The 22,462-nt window shown below is 46.2% G+C and overlaps 1 protein-coding gene across 2 annotated transcripts; it reads left to right on the top strand.

Annotated features, from left to right (window-relative positions):
- The first annotated feature begins 832 nt into the window (after positions 1-832).
- POPDC2 (popeye domain containing 2) lies at positions 833-20,543 on the top strand. Of its 2 annotated transcripts, none has more exons than XM_008146637.3 (4): positions 833-1,716; positions 8,401-8,509; positions 13,513-13,921; positions 19,962-20,543. In XM_008146637.3, the coding sequence occupies exons 1-4, from the start codon at positions 1,226-1,228 to the stop codon at positions 20,045-20,047; spliced, it is 1,095 nt and encodes a 364-aa protein (XP_008144859.2). In that variant the 5' UTR covers positions 833-1,225; the 3' UTR covers positions 20,048-20,543. The 2 variants fall into 2 exon arrangements, with proteins under 2 accessions (XP_008144859.2, XP_028009145.1); XM_028153344.2 differs by having other exon boundaries at positions 13,513-14,062; positions 19,962-20,016.
- Positions 20,544-22,462: the final 1,919 nt, after the last annotated feature.

Genomic DNA, 22,462 nt, shown 5'->3' on the forward strand with positions numbered 1-22,462 from the left:
AGTCCTGCATTTTCACTTACTGTGCAAACTACGTGGGACACAGCAGTAAGTCTGGTAGACTTGGGTTCAAATCCTGATTCTGCCACTTACATGCTACTTGTGGGAACTTGTTACCTTTCTGAGCCTCAGTTTCTCTCTGAGCTAGAAGGAGGAGAATATTTTAGGGGCTGTTGTAATGACGAAATAACATTTGTGTAAAGTACCTAATCTAGGTCTGGCACGCCACAGGTATTTAACAGGTGATAGTTATTATCTTTGAACATGCTAGGGTGGGTAGGGTGAGGGTGTGAGCAGGGTACCACCATTGCATTAACTGTAACTGATTCAGATGTTCAAGGGGAAAGTCAGCGTAGAATTCAACATGTCAAATAAATGCCTAGTGATATTTACAATGTGACTTAACAAAGGCCTTCAAGGGGTTTTCCAGTTCTCACGGTTAGGATTTTTTCTGGTAATAGTCCCACACTTTCCTACTTTGATGTGTCCTCCTACCTCAGGAGAGCCCCTGGCCCTCGGCACAGGGAGCCCTGGACAGTGTCCTGCCTGAGTTGTTGTGGTGAATTCTGTGCTCACTTTTCCTTTGTTCCCAGGCCTGCCTCTTGCCCTGAGATCTTATCTTGTCCTCTGGGGAGGTATGTTAAGTGCTCTGCCAGCCTGCCTGTGTGCCTGGCCTGTCTTTTCTCACTGGCAGTACCTCTTGTATTCCAATTCCAAACATGGTATCCATCTGGGGTCACCCTTTCTTCCGGTGCCAAGAGAGACACATTCCAAATGGAACACAAGTGCGCCTCCTGTGCTGGCCGCTCCTCACTCTGTTTGGGGAAAACAGAGAGCCAGCCGGCTGTGGCCCCTTTATCATCACTCACTGCGGAAGTTTTCAGGCCAATAGTCCTGTCCTTTGCTCAGGACAATTTAGGTTTTCTGCTAAGAGCCAAATGTGAAGACCGGCCTAAGGAATCTGGAGCCAAGGAAGCTGGCCAGAGCTCTGCCCGAGGGCCAGCGCCTGGCTGAGGGAGAGGATAAAAAGGTTCAAACTTCTCCATGAAGTGTGCCATGCCCTGCCATTCATTCCCAAAGCTACCAGAAGCGTTGCTCCTAGGACAAGTGGAGTTGGTGGTGAGAAGCCAGAAGTGAGAAGACACGTAGGAGGACAGACTACTCCATTTTCGGAATTTCCTATGTGGGAGAGTCCTAGAGCCCGACAAGACTTTGAGACGCCCCGAAGATGAGCGCCAACAGCAGCACGCTGGGCCAGCGTCTCTGGCAGGGGCCGGTGTGCGCTGGCTGGAAGCAGGATATGGAAGGGGCCCTCTACCACCTGGCTAACTGTGTCTTGCTCCTGGGCTTCATGGGGGGCAGTGGGGTATACGGATGCTTCTATCTCTTTGGCTTCCTGGGCACCGGCTACGTGTGCTACGTGCTGTGGGGCTGGTTCAATGCCTGCGGCCTGGACATTGTCATCTGGAACTTCCTGCTGGCAGTGGCCTGCCTGCTCCAGCTGGCACACCTGGTCTACCGCCTGCGCAAGGACACCCTCCCTGAGGAGTTCGATCTCCTCTACAAGACGCTGTGTGTGCCCCTGCAGGTGCCCATGCAGGCGTACAAGGAGATCGTTCGCTGCTGCGAGGAGCAGGTCTTGACTCTGGCCACCGAGCAGACCTATGCTGTGGAGGGGGAGACGCCCATCAACCGCCTGTCCCTGCTGCTCTCTGGCCGGTAAGCTACTCTGTCACTGCCCACGCTTCTCGTTTCCCAGTAAGTTCCTTCCCACTCCGTGTCCCCTTCCATTCAGGGAAGGATGTGGCACATCAAACGAACCAAAATAAGATTTTTCTAAGCATGGGTTTGCTTCCTCTTTCTTAACATTTTCCCAGAGAAAACTAGATCATGAGGTATCTTCTTGGTTGGCAGGAAAGATTGTGTGTGCACTTGCTATTGGGAGGTGTCGGGTGAGTGCTTCTTGAGCCTGGGTCTGAAATGATCTCTCTCTCTCTCTCTCTCTCTCTCTCTCTCTCTCTCTCTCTCACACACACACACACACACACACACACACACACACACACACACGTGTGTTATATCTAAGCTGCAGCAGTAGCTCTGTAAGTTTTGGAAAACTGAACATTTCAATAAGATGAATTTGTTCTTCCCATGCCCATTCAACATTTGCCAAGTGCCAACTATGTGCAGGGACCAGTGCCCAAGCAGAGGGTTTTCCTATAGCCCCTGTTCCCTGCCGGGGCATCAAGGATATTGGGGATACCCTGAACAGACTCTGGAAAAGCCATTCCATACACACCCAGGTATGGAGAGGGGGTACCCCTTGCCCACTTATTCATTCCCAGTTGTTCTAGTGAGTTTCTTACAGGCCAGGAAGCTGACTTGTAAATCTGAGGACCAGACAGTGAGAAGAGAGTCGGATGCCCACACAGGCCTCATTGAGGACGTGGTGGAGGCACGTGGCTGACTCCATTTAAGAAGGCTGACAATCAGACATGAGCAGAAATGGTCTTAGTTAGGGTCAGTGTATGCCCCATCAGCTGCATGGAGTGCTGGCCATTGGCCGGTGGCTTCTGAACAAATACACGGGGATCTGTGCTGCACTTTTGGTAGGCAATTGTGGAGTCTTTGAAATACTGCCTTCGTGGGACTTGATGGGGGGCTGAGCAGAAAACCTGGTGCTCTGGGGCTGGCTCTGGCTCTGTGGAAAGCCACCAAAGTATTTAAAAAGGCTTTGTCTTCAATTTCCTCCCCAGCTTCCTTGAGACCAAGAGAATGTGGTGGAAAAGATAAGATAATAATCAGAAGGCTCTATCCCAAGGGAAGGGGGGGGAGGGGAATGAAACCAGATAAGACTGCCAATCACACAGTGAAAAAATAGAGTTTGATGATGATGGTACTACAACTACTAGTAGCAATAATATCTATTAATGTTTAGAATTGAAAGTGATATGTGTATATAAATGTATATATGTTATATACATATACATATACATATACATATACATATACATATACATATATACATAAATTTGTTTGGACTCAGAGGTCCTGGGTTGAAAGAGCTTTGTGGGGAGAAATTTTATTATGAGTGAACTAAAGTATAAACAAATGCAATTATTTTTAAACAAATACATGCTTAAATACGAATACATTATGACTGTTGCCAAAATGTTTGCCACCTACAGTTCCATGCATAAAATAAAGACAATTTTTTAGGAAATGTGCTCATTCATGAGATCGATGTTTTTTGCTGGCTCCTTGTAGCTCCTCTCTGTTCAAAGGAGGGAATTGAGACTGGGGGGGAAATGCCCACTCCCCTTGTATGGTGCTCACTTGTGGAAACATGCTATGATGATTGTATGGTTCAAGGACCTTTACTGTGATGGATGGGCCATGAGCTCGTATGAGACTACTTCCCTGTGAAGGGGTGAGGAGGGCTTGCTCCCTCGGCATGGCTTTTCCTAGTGTACTTAGCATCAAAAACCCAAGTAGAAATGAGAACATTTTGATTTTTATTTCTCGCTTTTCAAGGTTTGGAGTAAGAGTTTTGTATTGTTATCTTTCCATGTCACCCCATCTCAGTTTCGCTAAGTTGGAGCTGGGGGAGGAGGCTTCTAGTCTATGAGCAGGCTCAGGTTTTCAGAGAGAATCCCGTCCGTTTGCCCGGTCATGGTGAGGCACCGCCACTTCCAAGCAGCAGGCAAAAAACTCGGTGCTTCTTGTGCTGCCCTCCCCACCCACGGACAGACTCTCATCTGGAAATCATTGCTGAAACCTCAGACATCCTTTTTGTTTTATTTAAATTGAGGCCATGAGTCCCTTTCAAGACTCAGCAAGTGACTTCCTCAAAGTGCATCACCCTGTAAAGCTGTGGGAGAGTGTCTCTCACGTAGTATTCAAAGCACAAGTCCCAACATGCACAGCCTTCTGAGCAGGCAACTAACTGTCTAAGCTATTCACAGAGGAGGACATTATCTGTCCATCCAGGAGATCAAATGATAGAGGATACAGTAGCCCTAGCCGGCTTTGCTCAGTGGTTAGAGTGTCGGCCCATGGACTGGAGGGTCGCAGGTTCGATTCCAGTCAAGGGCACGTACCTCAGTTGCAGGCTCCATCCCTGGCCTCAATAGGGGCACTTTAGAAGGCAACCAATCAATGTGTCTCTCTCACTTAGATGTTTCTCTCGGTGTGTCTCTCCCTCTCCCTTCCACTCTCTCTAAAAATCAATGGGGGCTAAAAAGTATCCTTGGGTGAGGATTAACAAACTAAAGAAGGATACAGCATACCAATTTCAGTAGCTTCACGGAGTCACGCAGGTGCGTGAGATGTCACTCACAGTCTAAGGTGGTTCTCCCTGGCGGCCTGCATGTGTGGCGAGGCTCCGTGCTTCAGGAGACGGTGGGAGGACCTGATGTAGGCTTCAGGAGCCTCGTTCTCTCCTGTGTCTTTCTTCCTTTATTTGAGAAGCTTTTCCTTGAGATTTCGATCCCCTTTTATGGTGACACAAGTGAGTTCATTTGTTCCATCATTCCTTCTTCCCTCCCTCTATTCCATCCTTCCAAAATCCTCTCCTTCTCCCTCCCTCGCCCCCCCCCCCAAAAAAAAGATTTAAGAGGCTAGGACCTAGGGATCCAGTGTTAAAATGTGAGAAGTGTTGTCCTTGTGCTCATGGAGCTCACAGTCTATTAAGAAAGTCAATAATTAATATTCAACATAATGGTGAATCATGTATATAAAATGTCCAAGGAGAAATGCAAAACGCAATCAGAGCATGTAACCGGCAGACCTGACTTTCCTGGGGAAGTCCAGTAAGCCTTCCTGGAAGAAGGAGTGTTTACGCTGAGACCTGAGGAGAAGGTGGGGATCAGGAAGAAGCCCATCTCTAGAGGGAAATGAATACGTGAAGACATATTCTATCCCAGTAGCACAACATTGACTTGCATCCAGTTATTTATATGCCTGTGATTTCCACTAAATCGTGAAATCCTTAGAGGCAAGGAGCAGATCGTACCCACCTCTGCATTTCCAGAAGTGTGTTTTGTCAATAAAGCTCCAGAAATGATGGAACAATAGCTTCTTCCAAATTGACAGGGTGTACCTTAGATATCTTTGGTTTTGGTTTTGGTTTCTTTTTGGTAAGGGTGTTTGTTTGTTTAACACATCTGAAAAGAATGCAGATACCAAGAACTGAGACATGAGAAAGCATCGGTTCAACACTAATGGATCTATAAGAATGAGGATTTGGGAAAGGTGGAGATTACCTAAACATTTTTAAATATTAGAAACTGCAACCAAAAGAAATTGATAAAATCCCTCTTAACACTTACACAGTGTCTTCAGAAGACACTCTCCATGGTTTTTATTAAACTGGAGAGCCTTGATTGGCTGCTCTTGGGTTCCTCATGCAAAACAGAAATAAGGGATTCCCCTAGTTGGTCCCCTTAAATATTCTCTCCATCCCCACCCCACCCTAGCTTCTTATGAAGCAGGTCTCCATCCTCATAACTTGAAAGAGGATGTGAATTACCCTGGCCAGGTGACTCAATTAGTTGAAGCATCGTCCCATACACCAAAAGGTTGTGGGTTTGATTCCTGGTCAAGGCACATACCTAGGTTGTGGGTACAATCTTTGGTCAGGGTGTGTACTGGAGACAACTGATTAATGTTTCTCTTTCACATCGATCTTTCTCTTTCTCTCCCCGCACCCCCGCCTTCTTCTCTCTCTCTCTCTCTCTCTCTCTCTCTCTCTCTCTCTCTCTCTCTCTCTCTCTCTCTTTCTCTCTCTCTCTCTCTCTCTCTCTCTCTCTCTCTCTCTCTCTCTCTCTCCCTCCCTCTCCCTTTCTCTCTCTTTCTCTCTCTCTCTCAAATTAATAAACATATCCTCAGGTAAGGATAAAACATTTTTAAAAAGAGAGAGGATGTGAATCACTCCACAGACATCTCTCTCCTAGCACCACCCCTCATATATACCAGGTCTTCGGCTGTGTTTAGGATCATTATATCATACACTATTAAGCTGCACGTCTATGCTAGGCAACCTAATAAGACAATGACTGATGGGGGAAAACGTTTTTTACATACTCAGTCCATTTGGTGTATTTCAAAAGGTGCAATACTTTTCATTTATCAGCAAAAGAAGTTAGAAATTAACTTTTAAAAATCATCAAATGGCTAACAAATTTCCTTGAAAGTCACAGTCACATATATAGTGCATTCTGGGAAAGAGAAGGGGCAAGACAGCAAGACAGGCTCCACCCACTCATGAGCTTCCTCAAACACTGGACCTACTCAAGGGTGGAGAGAAAAGGCGACTTGCACGGAGCATGTTATTGAGTGAGGCATTTGCTATACTCCTTCCTCAGAGCCCCAGGTGGGGAACGTGTTTTCTAAACTAGACGTAGGAAGTGGAATGGAATCTCTCCATGCTCCCCCCCGCTAAGGACTGTCCAAAGGATACTGAAGTTTTAAAAATGACTAAATAAAACAACTCCCCCCCAAAAAAAGAAAAACAAAACAAAACTGCCAGATTACTCTCCGGAGTGGAACCAGGGAGCAGCTTCAACAACCCCAAGTGGCCTGTTCCGCATCATCACAGGTGTGCCTTGCTTTTAAACAACAAAACTGTTTTGAAACAAAACAAAAACCAGCACTGACCACTTTTCTGACAATGCACAATTACCCGAAATTAACTAGTACTGAGAGGGGGGAAGGGCCCTGCCTATGGGCCTTGTCTCACATGAGGGCATATGGGTGGGTGCAGGGCATTTGTCATTATTGCAGAAATGAACTCTTTATGTGTAATTCTTGGTTTGATTTAAACATTTACTTTTAGTGTGATGCTAATAGCAGCTGTGCAGAAAGCTGTGCAGAAAGAGATGTTCATAGTAGCACAAACTTCAGTTCTGGAGGCTCTAGGCATTCCACATACATGATGACCTTTGGGTCACCAGCCAGCTTTTTGGCAGTCTCTGGAGTGATAGGCTTTTAAAGGAAATGTTGACAGTATTACAGATGTCTCCCATTTTCTCCCTTTTTGCCCCTCTCCACTCAACCCTTGCCCCATCCCAGACCTTCCCATACTATTTGTTGTCTGTGTCCATGGGTTATGCATGTATGCATATTTATGTTCTTTGGTTAATCTCTTCCAGTCCTCCCACCCCACCCCCACTGAGATCTGTTATTCTGACCTATGCACACCTACCTCTAAACATATTTTGTTTGTCAATTTATTTTGTTCATGAGATTTCACGTATAAGTGAGATCACGTGATACTTATCTTTCTCTAACTGACTTATTTCACTTAGCATAATAGTCTCCAGATCCATGCTGTCTCAAAGGGTAAGAGCTCCTTTTCTTACAGCCTCATAGTATTCCATTGTGTAGATGTACCACAGCTTTTTTGTCCACTCGTCTACTGATGGGCCCTTGGGCTGTTTCCAAATCTTAGCTATTGTAAATTGTGCTGCTATGAGCACAGGGTGCATATATTCTTTCTGATTGGTGTCTCAGGATTCTTAGGATAGATTCCTGGAAGTGGGATTGCTGGGTCAAATGGCAGTTCCACTTTTAATTTTTTGAGGAACCTCCATACTATTTTCTACAGTGGCTGCACCAGTCTGCATTCCCACCAGTAATGTACTGGGGTTCCCTTTTCTCCACATCCTCTCCAACATTTGTTTGTTGATTTATTGATGGCAGCCATTCTGGCAGGTGTCTGTTTGTCCTTGGGAAATGGCAAGTTTCTCAATAGTAGAGGGGTCATCTCTGAGATCAGTTTGGCTCTCAGCAGCAAGAAAGGAGTCTTTGGACAGGCACCCACTGTCTTTTCCATTTTCAAATGAGAATGGAGACACCACTGAAAAACTAATGTTTCTAATCTGAAACACATCTGTTTATGGATAACTCCGTGGTTGTAACCTGTCATAATCCTCTTGCCTTGCAGTATCAAAAAGTTCAAGAGTATATGACTCTCCATCGATCTTAACTATGACTGCATAGTTGTCAGAACAGTTGGTAGACACTCAAATGGAAATTTGTTGTGTAGGTTATCAGGAGATGTGTTTTACCAATGGCACCATTGCCCACAATATTGCACTTAGTCATCTGCATTGCTGAATAGTTTTCCATCCACTTTAAATATTTCAGACCCAATGATGACCTCAGCTTCTCTCTGGGGATCTTCTTAACGCTCCCTTTGCCTGATAGAGACACCTCCTTTCTTGGTATAACTCACTTTAGAAGAAAGGTTGAAGCTAAAACTCTATGTTTTCTGGGGGAAAGAGGAAAACCTCATACTAGATTCTAATCATTTTCCAGTTTTTAATGTGTTGTTTAGACTTTGAAGAGGGTTTGGGGAGCCATTCCCTTTTTCCCACACAGTGTCTTCTCTCCCTTTGCCAGGGTTCGTGTGAGCCAGGACGGGCAGTTTCTGCACTACATCTTTCCTTACCAGTTCATGGACTCTCCTGAATGGGAATCACTGCCACCCTCTGAGGAGGGCGTGTTCCAGGTAATAGGGAACCCCATGGCAGTACCGGCCCTGCTCATCCCACTGTAAGGGAGCAATTACTCCCCGCCCCGCTCCCATCTCTCCCCTCTTACTCCCCTCTTACATCTGTCCTTGGAAGGACCACCAATGTGATGTGAGGGGTGGAGCACTCTCCTCCTGCGGGAAGAGTACTTGGGCTCCTGGAAAAGGTGGGCAGGCGGGGGGGGGGGGGGCGGATTGGGAGAGAGATACTGACCCCGGATAGGTGGGCCATGTCACTCTTGTGCTTAAATACTTCCAGAAGGCTCCAGTGGCCACAATATCAGAACCCACACGTCTCAGAGAGTAACTTAAGACCTTTAGTGGTATCCAGCCATATCTCAGCCCCTCCTCCTCACCCAGCCATACTGAACTAAACACAGCCACTGTTTAGCCATGGACATGCCTTGGCCCCTACTGCCCCTTCTACCTGAAATGCATGTCCCCGTGCAGATGAGGCTGTGGCATCTCACTTCCTATGAAGCCGGCCCAGCTTGACCTCACCAGCTTCCATCCCCACAGCCTGCTGTTCCTGTCCGTGTGCCTTCTGTTCCTTCTCCTGAGGCCGCCTGGTGTACATATAACTCTCTGTTCTAAGGGTCTGCTTTCCTTTCTGTCTTCTGCACGGTGAACTCCTTGAGGTAGAAATCTGGGCTTCTCCTTCTCTCTGTCTCCAGGCTCTAAAGGACAGACAGTACCATGAACACAGTAGGTGTTCAATAGACGTTGGCTGAACTGGCTTGGCAGTGGGCAGTTGGTGTCTCCGAGGACTACACGGGGCATTCACATACACACTCCAAGGTGGGGACCTGGCCACTTGCCCTCTCCTCTCTTCCTGCCAATCCTCAGATTTCAATTACCTTCTTTGTAGTTCTCATTATTGAATGGCTAACATGTGGCAGGTACTACATATTATATTGCCTTATTGATTCTCACAACCCTCTGAGCTAGATATTATTACCCCTATTTTATAGATGAGGAAACTGAGGCTCAAAACATCAAGTAATTTGACAAAGGTAACCTAGAAAGTAGCAAAGCCAAGCTGCCTGGTCTACTATTTCTCTCTCTCTTTTTTTTTTTAATGGGAGGGTCACCAGGAGAGTCAAGTTTTCTCACACACACACACACACACACACACACACACACACACACACACACTCTTCTGTTACAGGGATTCCCCTGACCAGACAGTTTGCCAGGACTAGGTTCCATGTGTCTCCTACCACTTCTATCAGGGAGTCTCTTAGGCTGGCATCTGAACCAACCCCATAATGAACACATGCCAGTCAGTGCCACCTGGCTGAGCCTGCTTCCGTCTCACCCTGACTCTTGGCTCTGAGGACAGACCCTGAGAGGCAAACCTGATACCACTGCCAGGACCACCAGCCTTAGACCCCCTCTGGTCAGTTCTTTCCCCACCACACACACACACACACACACACACACACTCCAACCAGCCCAGCATTCTCCCTTGAGAACCACTCCCCCACCCCCTTGCCAGGGCCATAGCATCTCTAGGAGAGCTGAGTGAGGTCCTGAGCCAGCAGGACTAGGCTCTGTTTCTGACAGTGACACTGAGGAACAGGTGGTGGATAAGCTGAGTGGCCTCCCCTAAGTTATGCTTGAAAGGAAGGGCTATAACCCCAGATGACCTTGCAGTTTGGAATGTAGGTACCGTCATATTCTTCCCACTTATATTTTTAGTGTGCACCTCATTGTGAGAAATGAGATGCACTCATTTGCTGTGTAAAGTCCCATTTCCTCTTTTCAAATGTCAAGTGTTGTCCCAAGTTACAGTTTATTTTGTCCTTTTGCAGTTACATAGGCTTTAGTGATCAAGGCAATCCACAGTGACTGGATGAATCATTGTTCTTATCGTGCTTGCCACAAGTGAATCAACTTTTCATCACACTTCTCAGTTTTACTGGACCCAGGGCCTCTTTGAATATGTTATCTCATTTAATTCATTCAACCAATCTCTGCGGTGAGAATTAAATAAACAGTTTGTCCAACTTACAGACATAGTTAATAAGCAGGTTTCCTGAAGGCTTTGGGGGAAGGATTTTATACAGGACACGAGAAAGTGGTATACAAGATGGGTAGTCTTCACCTGCTTCATTCACTCACTTCAGTGCTTCAGTGATATGTATCCTCATCATATACCAGGCATTGTGAAAGGTGCTTAGAATATATCAGTGAACACAACAGATGAAGGTCCCTGCCTCCATGCAATTTATATTTTAGTAGGGGAGAAAAAAAATAAGCCATGGGCATAATGAACAAGTAAATTATATAATATGTTAAAAACTCATAACTTCTCTTAAAAATATATATAGTGTAAGGAAGACAGAGTTGCAATTTTAAGTAGGGTCATGGAAATCTTTGTTGAGCAGGTGACATCTGAGCAAAGACCTGAAGAAGTGTGAGCTCTGTTTATATCTGGGAGGAGAGCATATCAGAGAGAGGGAAGAGCCAGTGCCGAGGCCAGTGGTGGGAGGGGCTGGCATGTTGGAGTTGCAGAAAGGAGGCCAGTGCTGCTGGGACAGAGCGAGGGAGGGGAGAAGATAGCAGGAGAGGAAGTCAGAGAGGAAGTCAGAGGAGACACATCATGTAGGTCCAGAGCTTATATTTCCTAGATAGAGCCAAACAGATTTCCTACCCTTGGAAGTAGTATGTGAGAGAAAGAGGATTAAGGAAAACTCGGAGGCTTTTGGCCTGAGCAGCTGGGAGGAGGAAGCTGCAATCACCTGAGCTAAGGGAAGCTGTAGTTAGAGTTGGTTTTGGGGGAAGAAAGGAACTTCAATTTGGGACTTCAATATTAGACTTGCATCACCTGTGCACATTTACATAGAGATGCTGCCCAGGCAGTTGTATATTTGAGTCTAGAATTAAGGAATGAGGCCTGAGGTGAGACATTAATTTGGGAGTTGTTGGCATACAGATGATACTTAAAACTGTTGGGTTGGATGAGATCACCAAGTGAGTGAGTTTAGACAGAGAAGGGGATCAAGAACCAAGACCTGGGACATTCTAGTGTTTAGACGTTGAATAGAAAAAGAGGAAGCAGCAAAAGAAGCTGAAAGGAGCAATCAGGAGTATGGCATCCTGGGAACCAAGTGAAGAAAGTGTGTCAGAGAGGTGGGAGCAGTCAATAGGGCTGAACACCATGAAAACTGACCACTGCTACTTAGAGTTCATTGGTGACCTTACCAGGAACAGTGTTTGTGGACTGCGAGGAGCAACCCCTTACGGTTTAACAGAGAGTAAGAGGAGAAGAGTTGGAGTCAGCAAGTATAGACATGTTGTTTTTTTTTTAATGAAGTTTTGCTGAAAAGGAAAACAAATTAGTGGAGTGATAGCTCACCAAAGAAGTGAGGTGAGGAAAAAGAATTTTCATCTTTAAAATTTTGATTTATGTTAAGATGGAAGAAGTAACAGCATGTTCAAAGAATGCCTACAGTCTTTGTGTTGGGCTCTAAGCACCTTGTTTTCATCCAGATTAGCTCCTACTAACTCCCACTTCATCATCAGCGCTCTGATTTCTTGTTTGGGAATTGTTAGTAAGCACATCTAAAGTATAGACCAGGGCAGAGAAGGACCGCTATTTGCTGAATGCATTGTGAGTACTTACTACTTTCTGAATTATTTCTCATGAAGCAGCATGCTCAGAGAGATTAAGTAATTTGTCTGATGTCACAGAGCTACTAAAGGGATAAAGCTGAAACTTTAAGCCAGCTTCTGGCCATAGTGAGGTGATTTAAGGCCCTATCTTCAGTGCTGATGATTAGGAGGGAATGAGTAGAGAAAATGGAAGAGGGTACTGCATGGAGGAAAGGGGAGGAGACGGGGATAATGGGAGCTCTGGTAGGCAAGGCCAGAACTATGAGGATTGTATAAAATCTCTAAGAAAGAATGTAGAGTCAACCCTACCTTTAATTAGATAATCCACATTCAGAACTTAACACAATGCCTGGCAATTGATATTAGCTGCTATCAAAATAATTATTTCCACTGTCTCCATTCACAAATTTTCATCATGAACTCTGCCAACCTTCTCGCTGTTCAAGTATTTTGGCCACTTAGGACTATTAAAAATTGTGTGATTCTATACTCTTTACTATCCTAAGCAAGTTTCCATTTTAACCCTAGTTTTACCACTCATCATTATTTCAGCAAGAACTTATCACGCACCTACTGCGTGCTGGGCACACAATATTTACCCTGCAAGTGTGATTTAGCTTTGCATCGTGGACACCTAATGAATACTCAGAAATTCCAAATGACTAAATCAATGGAGAATAGGGTGCTCTTCCACTGTGCTCTGAAGATTTCCTCATCTGTGTGCCCCTTTTCTGACTTTAGATCTGTCTGGTTACTTGTAGTGGCCAAGTCCAGAGCAATTTCCTGGACCTGAATCCCAGGCTCATGTTCTGTTCACTTGCTGCAGATTGGCATTCCTAATACCCAGGGAAGCTCTCTCTAACTAAAATGCTTTCCAACTCCTCTAGCTTCCCTACTTCAATATATAACCCTTCTTTATTCTTAAACCAAGCTATCCTCACCATGCTGACCTCTCTTCAGAGCAGTAGGAGGCCCCTTCTCTCTCTTGAAGTCACAACAGCCTCGGACCCTTCTGTAGCCATTAGTGGTATCAGCCATGGGGCCACAGACTATGAGATATGAACACTGAGGCTCCCAGAGGTGAGGGCCCAGTAAGTGAATGGCTGATCCCAGGCCTCCTGAAAAGGATAGGCAGCCCTCCTCGCCCGCCCCCTCCCGCCCCGCCCCGCCTCCCCCACAAACCAGTGCACACAATTAAAAGCCATATGCTGGGCCTCCTCCAGGCAAGGCCATGGGGGGAGGGGTGATCCCACAGGTTCCTCAATAAAAGTGCCATCGTTTGCCCAGTAACTGTATGTTTCTCTCTGCTAAACATGGACACATTTTCTGATTTAAACCTCCACTCTGCTCCTTATCAATCTCAGGTTACTCTGACTGCTGAGACCCCATGCAGCTACATTTCCTGGCCCCGGAAAAGTCTTCACCTTCTTCTGGCCAAAGAGCGATACATCTCCCGCCTCTTCTCAGTCCTGCTGGGCTATGACATCTCAGAAAAGCTCTACGCTCTCAATGAGAAGCTCTTTGCTAAGTTTGGGCTGTGCTTCGACATCCGTCTCCCCAGCCTCTATCACGTCCTGGGTTCTGCTGCTTCAGATGCAGGGCCAGAGTCTGAGAAGGAGGAGGAGGAAGTCCACGAGCCAGCCCCAGCCCCTCCTCAGGCCATGCCCACACCTGTCCAGCACATGCCCTCTTGCTCTCCCCCTCCAGCTGCCACCCACCCTCCAGCACGGCCTTCCCGGGCCAGGATGTCCCGGCCCGACAGCGACGGCCTGGGTGAGGACTCCACCAGTCTGGTGCTGGAGGATTTTGAGGAGGTGTCAGGATCAGAGTCGTTCATGGATTATAGGAGTGATGGGGAGTACATGAGGTGAGGGGAGAACTAACTTGGGCACAGCCACCGGCTCAGGATCCTGTGTAAGTACTCAGATGGCAGCTGCCACACCTCCCTGCCAACAGGTGGTCTTAACCCAGCTTGTGGAGGCCTGGCTTTTCCTCAAGCCTGTCCTCTCAGAGGACTCCCAGGAAGTGGTGTGAACCCAGCCTTGCAGACAGCAACTCACTGCGGGGCGCATGCAAGGCCTGAGGGGAAATTTCTAACTCGTTCTTTATTCAATGTGATTGCTTTTTGGAAAGTGGGCTGGTTGGTTGGCATTTTGAGCAAGCAGACAGGTTGCTAAATTTTTTGCAAGACTATGCTAATCAATAACGGATTTTATTTGTGGCATGTATTGTGTGTGTGTGTGTGTGTGTGTGTGTGTGTGTGTGGCATGCACTTTAAAGGGGAGAAAAAACTGGCATGGTTCTAATTCCCATTGGTTCTTCCTGGCATAGAGTCTGCTCTGGAAAGCAGTCATTGTTTAGCCTGGATTGTGCATTTTCTGTTCAAATCATCTATTTCAAAGAGGCTTGGGATCCAGGCTAATAACCCTGGGAGGAAAATGTGCCCGCCTTGCTCACCTCTCCCCCAGTGGAAAGTGTACCGGCTGCTGAGACAGGGGACTGGACGCTGCTCTGACTGAGCGTGGCTGCCATCGGATGTATGTCAGAAGCCTGGTTTTCCCTGCAAACCACACCTGTGTGGGGTGGAGTGGGCACGAGTCTGGGAGCACGGATGGTACATGCAGGATTTCCTTCAAAGAGCAGAGAAGTCCACCAGAAAGGCTGTGCTGAGCAGTTCTGGGAAACTGCTCTCATGTTCCCTTTGCTGCTCTCACAATGCCGTGACATTTTCCTCTGGGCCTCCACACAGCAGCAGTGGAGAGCTGGCTTTTACTGAGGAAAATACCACGGCTCTCTACTTGGAAGGCCTTTCCAAGTAAGGAGGGTTCCCCAAGAGACCCCTCGTTCTTGGGGAAACACTGACAAAACTCCAGAGGAACTAGACCAGGGAGGGAGGTTTCCAGGGTACGTGAGGTGGGTGAGTGAATGTCTGTATATTCTGAAAAACAAGTTATATGTATAGCTGATGAAGGAGGTGAGAGAGGTAGTGTTAAGAGGTTAAACGTTTGGTTGTATAGGTTTGGAATGTATCATCTCCTGTGGTGCCCTGGCCCTAGAGCCCCATGGAGCTAACTCTGGGGTAATCCCAAGGATCTGTCTAGCGCCCAAGATCACTTGTTGACCCGCTCCATCGGCATTGTCCACTCTCATTGCTCCTTTCCCCTTGTGCTGAGAGTCACCTCCCTTCTCATCACGCCCCTCTCCAGGCTTAAGGATTATGTCCTGTGGATCCCTCTCTTTCTCCAACTCACCTGCCCCCTGAAACATGCTCTGAACTCCCAGCAGCTCTCTGTTCTCATGCTCTTCCTGGTTTCCTTCCCTTTTCCTGGTTCTGTCTGTTCTCTGATGTCTTCCCTCCTTCCGACTTCTGCCCAGTCCTGGTTGCCTCAGTTTGCTGCTCTTATGAAGCGAAACTCCCTTTCCTGCTTCTCAGTTTCCCCTCTTCATATTTGTCCTTTATATCTTCTCCATTTTATGGTTCGTGTATTTATCTTTCTATGACCTTCTTTTCTTTTTCCTCCATGTTCCTGCCTTGCTCTATCTATTCTTCCTCCTAAACTACCCTGTAACCCCAGTTTCGATGTTTTTGTGATTGTTTGTTTTTTTTTTTGTTAATCCTCACCTGAGGATATTTTTCCATTGATTTTTAGAGAGGATGGAAGAGTGGGGGAGAAACAGAGCGAGAGAAACATCGATGTGAGAGAGACACATCGTTGGTTGCTTCTCACATGTGCCCCCTTCCTCTCCCCCTCCAGCTGCCATCCACCCTCCAGCACGGCCTTCCCGGGCCAGGATGTCCCGGCCTGACCGCGACGGCCTGAATGAGGACTCCACCAGTCTGGTGCTGGAGGATTTTGAGGAGGTGGGGGTCAAGCCTGCAACTGAGATACATGCCCTTAACCAGAATCGAATCCGGGACCCTTCAGTTTGAGGACTGATGCTCTAACCACTGAGCAAACCCGGCCAGGGCCCACTGTAGTTTTTTATTCTGACTCTTTCAAGATCAGCACTTCTCCCTCTGCCTGTGAAAAAAACCACTTAAGCACTGGCCGGTGTGGTGTAATGGTTGGGCATCATCCCGTGCACCCAAAGGCTGCTAGCTCAATTCCCAGTCAGGTCATAAGCCTGGGATCCCAGGTAGGGGAAATGCAGGAGCAACCAACAGATGTTTGTTCTCACATCAATGTCTCTCTCCCTCTGAAAAAAAAGGAAGAAAGAGAGGGGGAGGGGAGGAAGGAAGGAAGGAAGGAAGGAAGGAAGGAAAAAGAAGGAAGGAAGGCAGGAAGGGAAGGAGAAAGTAAGAAGGAAAGAAAGACACTTAAGAGAAGGTGTGAAAACTCCTAACTTTACTTTTTTCTAATGAGAGAAGGCAAAGGATGAGTTGCTCAGAGGAGGGGAGGGGAAGCCAGTCAGCAGAATAATAGACACAAGCCCGAGACACAGGAGTGTCTTTTAGCAAGAACTCTGCTATCTTTCACTGTAATTTCCCTTATGTCTGAAGACTGTCTTCATCCCTGCTGGGTGGTGGGTCCTGCCTGATTCAGAGTTCCCTCCATTCTGGAGCTGTGAGGAGCCTGTCACCTGCCCTGTGTGAGGGTGCCGATGTTCCACGTGAAAGGCCACAGCTCCGTCTCCGAGACCCTCCACCCCTAACACTCTCCTGTGAAATGCCTCCTTCCACATGCAGCCAGTTTTGAAGCTCAAGATGAGAAAATTGCCGATATATCTCACTCTCTAAAGTACTGCTATTTGCAGTATAAAGAGAGTAGGTTTTTAAATGTTTGTTGAAGCAATAGAGAGAAAGGAAAAATCATATTGTTTCCTTCCAAACCACACAGTCTTCAGAACAACTTGAAAACGTGATCAAATTGGCCACATTTCAGACGCCTTTCAGTTTAGCCCGTGATAATGGGATAGTTTAAACTGGAGACCCCCTTTTGGAATTGTGTTTTTGGATGTTTGGCTTCATTTACTTGCCATTAAACTCCTTCAAGAGTGACTGCTGTGATGAATAAGCATAGCGCCTTGTGACTGGGAGCAGTTCACTACCGTTTCCTTTATAAAGCAGGACACGATGCGCCAGCTATTCCCTGGCTCTTCGGTTACCAAAGCCGTAAGCTCGTTGCTCTTCACCCCCCACATAGCCCTTCCATAGAGGCAGGAGGCTGGCTGCGTTCTGCACGGTTGAGTGGGACACAGCTTCGCCACACTGGCACCGTGCCGGTCCCCCACACCAGCCCAAGTAAACACCAGCTGAACACGGAGCTTCCACTGCAGCGCTTTTTTGAAGACAGTACATTTTTTAGGCGTGAGGCGCCCAGAATTGAGCACAAATGGGTGCTACTTCTTTTAACAGGCAAAGCAGTGCTGCTGGGCAGGGTATCCACGCAGGGTCTTACAGCAGGCCCCACGTTATCCCCGCCATCACTAGAACTTGCCCCTCTAATTCCATGGACACTCACAGTGTTCCGTTTGGTGTCTTAGCTGTAGGAGATGCTCAATGAATACACCGTGAAGTGGTCAGTTAAGTCAAATAATGAGTCCGTTATCGTTAATTCATTAAAAGCTATCTGAACTCTGGCTGATTTTGTGTTCAAGTTGTTCTCAAATCTCTGTGGTTGGAAAGTAAAAACTATATATTATCTCCTTTCTCTCTCTTATTTAAATAAACAAACAAATGAGAAAGAGATTACAATATGGAGATTGATTGTGGTCAGGGAAAGAGTTCGGGTCGAAGACAGCATACCAAGGGCCAAAGAACCAATTCCACAAACGTTTACCGAGGATCTAGCATACAGGGGTGGGCAACAGGAGGTTTCATCTAAGAGATAACTAACACTTTCTAATAGGTTGACAGGTGGCCTCTGCCTACCTTCCCAGGCTGCTGTGTGTGAGGAGTGATTGAGATAAAATTATAAAGGCAGTTTGTAAGTTGTAAAGCACTAGTTTAATGTGTAAGGTGTTTTTATGTTGCAGAGTTATCTGGCAAGCTCTCTCTCTGTGTCTCTCTCTCTCTTTCTCTCTGTCAGACTTACATGACTTTCCCTTTTTATTTCCCCCAGTCTGGCTTTTCAGGGAAGGTGGCAATTAGCAGAATCTCCTAACAACAAAAGGAACAGCAAAAACATGGAGGCCCAGAGAAAACGCACGCTAGCTCTCAGCCCCTGAATAACTAAGGGATGGCCAGACATCATCTGTTTTCCTTATTTGCTCGGGAGGAGGCAGATCACCACCACACTGCATTCAGGCCCCTGCCCTCTGAAGTGGCTGCGAGGCGTTTTGGTAGCTGTCAGTGTTGTTAAACAGCACTTTTCTCCCAGAACCTGTAAAGACTCCTGGGCAGAAAACTTGCCTTTGGAGGCGACATGACAGGTGAAGGCCCGGGATCTCAGGTTCTGGGTCTGTAGGAGGTAGTGCCACTCTACCTGCTGAGGCTCTGTGTCCGGTCAGAGCAGCAGTTCCCTCCCTGCCCTCTGGGTCCCAGCGGCCTGCAGCTGGTGCTCATTCCCAGGTTCTTCTTCCACTTACGTCGCACAGGCCTCGCGCCTACCCCCCTCTCTGTAAAAATAAGACAGAGGTCTTAGAAAACTCCCCATTTTTCTCGACAGCAGTTTTCAAAGCTCATTCGCTAGTGTTAGGAAGTAGAGTTCTAGAACTTCTTCATAGGAGGCAACAGAAGTTGAGCTCTTGGCCTCTTCACGTATAAATTGAGAGGATCAAACTATATAACTTCAAACCTGACTCACCCTGATATTCTTTCTAGAATGAAATTATTCAAAGATACAACTGCCCCTACATGGTCGGCATTGGGTACCGCCGGGGCTCCTCACACGGGGCGACCCACAGGCCCCGAACGACGAGTGAACAGATTACTCCGACACAGCTTCACTGGGATAGAGAAGGCTAAGGGACGGCCCAGCTGATAGCATCCATGCAGCCTCCATTGCCTGCCTCGTTAAGCCTTTATTGGAATTTTTATCTTTAGATACAACCAGTAGAGTGAGTAATCTTGGGGGGACACATGTGTTTGCATTGTCCTCTAGGCAAGGGCATCCAGGGATTAAGCATAGGATTCCAGTAAACACCCGGTTTAGGAATCCCTTTCCACGTCCCGCGTGGTCCAGGGTTCCGGTTCAGGGTTCGAGTTCTGGAGAAGGGCCGCACACAAATGAATGGAGACTGAGAAACTCAATTTGGCGAAATGGGGGGCCAGGCGGTAGTCCACCTCTAGTGGGAGAACTACTGACTGCTCTGGCCCTGCCATCCCTTTTATTGAGGCTTTGGGGAAAACATCTTAGGCAAGATAAACAGAAATATACATGTAGCCCTTAGGCAGGAAATAACAGAAACTTACATGGGACAAACCAAGGTGGAAGCTGCTTCAGCTAACAATATCTCAACTAGAGGGTGAGTGGTTAGAGCAATTAAGGTTGTTGACCAGCCTTCCTGGCTTTCTGTCAACATCTTCTTTTAGTGAAACTGATTTGTTTCCGGCAACCCGGGAGTCTGCAGGTGCACAGACTTGTTTGGAAAGGTCCAGGAATAATTAGGGGTGCCGCCTCTGACACTCGGTCTCCCCTCAGTCGGAATTCTGATAAACAGGGCAGGTGGCCTTCCACACCCTTCCCCTTTATCAGCATGTCCTCCTTACAAGTTTCCAACCAAGTCTCATGTGCTCCCCAACAGGGTACAGTTAAAACATTGGGAATTCTTAGAGGTTAAAAAAAAAAAAAAAAGGTAAAAGAACCCTATGAAGTTAGGCAAGCTATCGGGAGCCATAGTGCTGAAATCCTTCCTCTTTTTCTTCCCACAGCTTCTAGAATTCCTCCCCATAGCTACGCTCAAGTTATGTCCACGGGACAGGCCCCCTTGGCTCCAGTCCACACTCCTGAACTGTAAGGATCCTTGGGCCATGCTCTTCTCTGGCCAGGTTCGTGGTCACAGGGCTGTGTGCACACCCTTCCCGCCCCCACCGGAGGGCTCACAGGCACGGCCGGAGCACACGGAGGTGCCAGCCCTGCAGCTACACCAGGGCCCTGATGCCGACTTCACCTTCACCAGCTCCTCTGCCAGCAGAAGGCATCTTCGAGGGCAAAAGGCACAGGGTCCACCCGTCACTAACTGCAGAATCTTGGCCGAGTCACAGAGCCTCTCGGGGGCTCATCTGCAAAGTGGGGACTACAAACCCACCTCACAGGGTTGTTGTGAGGATTCCGAGTTGACTCAGGCAAAGCACCTGGGACGAGGCATGGCACCGAGTAAGCACTCAATAAATCACTCAGTTCCTTTTCCTGTGTTGTTTCTTTTAACTTTCTGAAAAGATCAGTGAAAAGTCAGCTCTCCAACAAGTCCTCACTGTGGTTTTTTGTTTGTTTGTATTTAATTAAAATTCAATGTGCGGAAGTAGAAATTTTAAAATCTAGCTTTCCCTTAAGATTTTAAGTTCAATTTACAAATCTATTGTTCTGTTTATGACCCGAGTATTAAACAATAGTTTTTAAGAGGGATTTTTACAAATTCAGTTGTTTCCTTAAACATTTTAAAGTGGGTTTATAGATTTAATATATTCTGTTTAATTTCCCCCCTAAGTACGTCAACCTAGACTCCAGTTACCTATTGCTGTGTACATGCATCCCTAAAACAGTGACTTAAAATAGTCACAATAATTTATTTTGCTCATGAATGTGAGGCTTCAATGGGCTCAGGTGGACTGCTCCCACTCAAGGTTTCTCCTGCTGTTGCATTCAGACAGTGGCTAGGGTTAGAACCATCTCAGAGGCTTCTCCAGCATGTGTTTGGGGCCCAGTCTGGGGAGACTCAAACAGCTGGAACAGCTAGAGATCCTTGGGCATCTCTTGCTCTGTTGATAGTTTGCTCACTTTTGTGGCTTTATGAGTACTATGTTGTATGGATATACCGCAGTTTATCCATTCTACCACTGATGATCTTTGGGTAGATTCTAGTTTGGGGCATTTAGTTTATAATAGCAGTAGTGCTGTTTTAAACATGCTTGCACATATCTTTTAGTACACATATGCATGTATTTCTTAGATATGTATCTAGGACTGGAATTACTAAGGCATATGTGTTCGACTGTAGTAAACATTGTCAGATTTCCTAAGTGATTATTCCAGTTAATATTCCCACAAGCAGTGTGTAAGAGTTCTAGTTGTTTCTCATCCTTCCCAATAGTTGGCATTTTCATTTAAAAAATTTTTAGCCATGTTGGGTGTATGTAGCAGTATATCATGTGGTTTTAATTTTCATTTCCCTGAAGAATAATGAGGTTGAGTACCTCTTTGGGTTTTTATTATCCATATACATATCCTCTATTGTGAAGTGTCAGGTCTAGTTCTTGTCCATTTATCTATTTGTGTGTATGCTTCAAGTTACATCCTAGCTGGTTTGGCTCAGTGGATAGAGCATTAGCCTGCGGGCCAAAGGATCCCAAGTTCGATTCCAGTCAAGATGCATGCAGGAGGCAACCAATTGAACTAATCGATGTGTTTCTCTCACATAGATATTTTTCTCTGTCTTTCCCTCTCTCTTCCACTCTCTCTAAAAATCAATCGGAAAATATCCATGAGTGAGGATTAAAAAATATATATATACATATATATATATATATATATATATATATATATATATATATGTTCAAGTTAAGAGTTCTTTGTTGCTTATATATTCAAATATATTCACCCATTTTATGACTCTTCTTTTTTTTCTCTAAATGGTATCTTTTGATGAATATGAATGATTAATTTTATTATTTTTTTATATATTTTATTGATTTATAGGAGGGGAAGGGAGAGGGATAGAGAGTTAGAAACATTGATGAGAGAGAAACATCGATCAGCTGCCTCCTGCACACCCCCTACTGGGGATGTGCCCACAACCAAGGTACATGCCCTTGACCGGAATCAAACCTGGGACCTTTCAGTCCACAGGCCGACGCTCTATTCACTGAGCCAAACCTGTTTTGACTGAATGATTAATTTTAATGTAGTAATTTAGCATTCTGTTTTCTCTATCCCAGTGTATTCTGTGTCATGATTAATAAATCTTTTCCTCCCCTGAAGATATTCTATGTTACTTTCTAGATGTTTTGTTGTTTTACATTTCACAGATCTACAATCAACCTCAGTGGGATATCTGTGTATCTATGACATATGGATCAAAGTTGTTATTTTGATCATAGACTGAGCACTATTACTGAGCTGATTATCCTCTCCCCACTAGTGATCAGTGCCCCTTTGCCATATACCTGATGGTCTATTTCTGGATCTTCTATTCTGTTCCATTAGTCTATTTTCT

This window comes from Eptesicus fuscus, chromosome 3, assembly GCF_027574615.1.
Source record: "Eptesicus fuscus isolate TK198812 chromosome 3, DD_ASM_mEF_20220401, whole genome shotgun sequence".
In the NCBI taxonomy this organism is placed as follows: domain Eukaryota; kingdom Metazoa; phylum Chordata; class Mammalia; order Chiroptera; family Vespertilionidae; genus Eptesicus; species Eptesicus fuscus.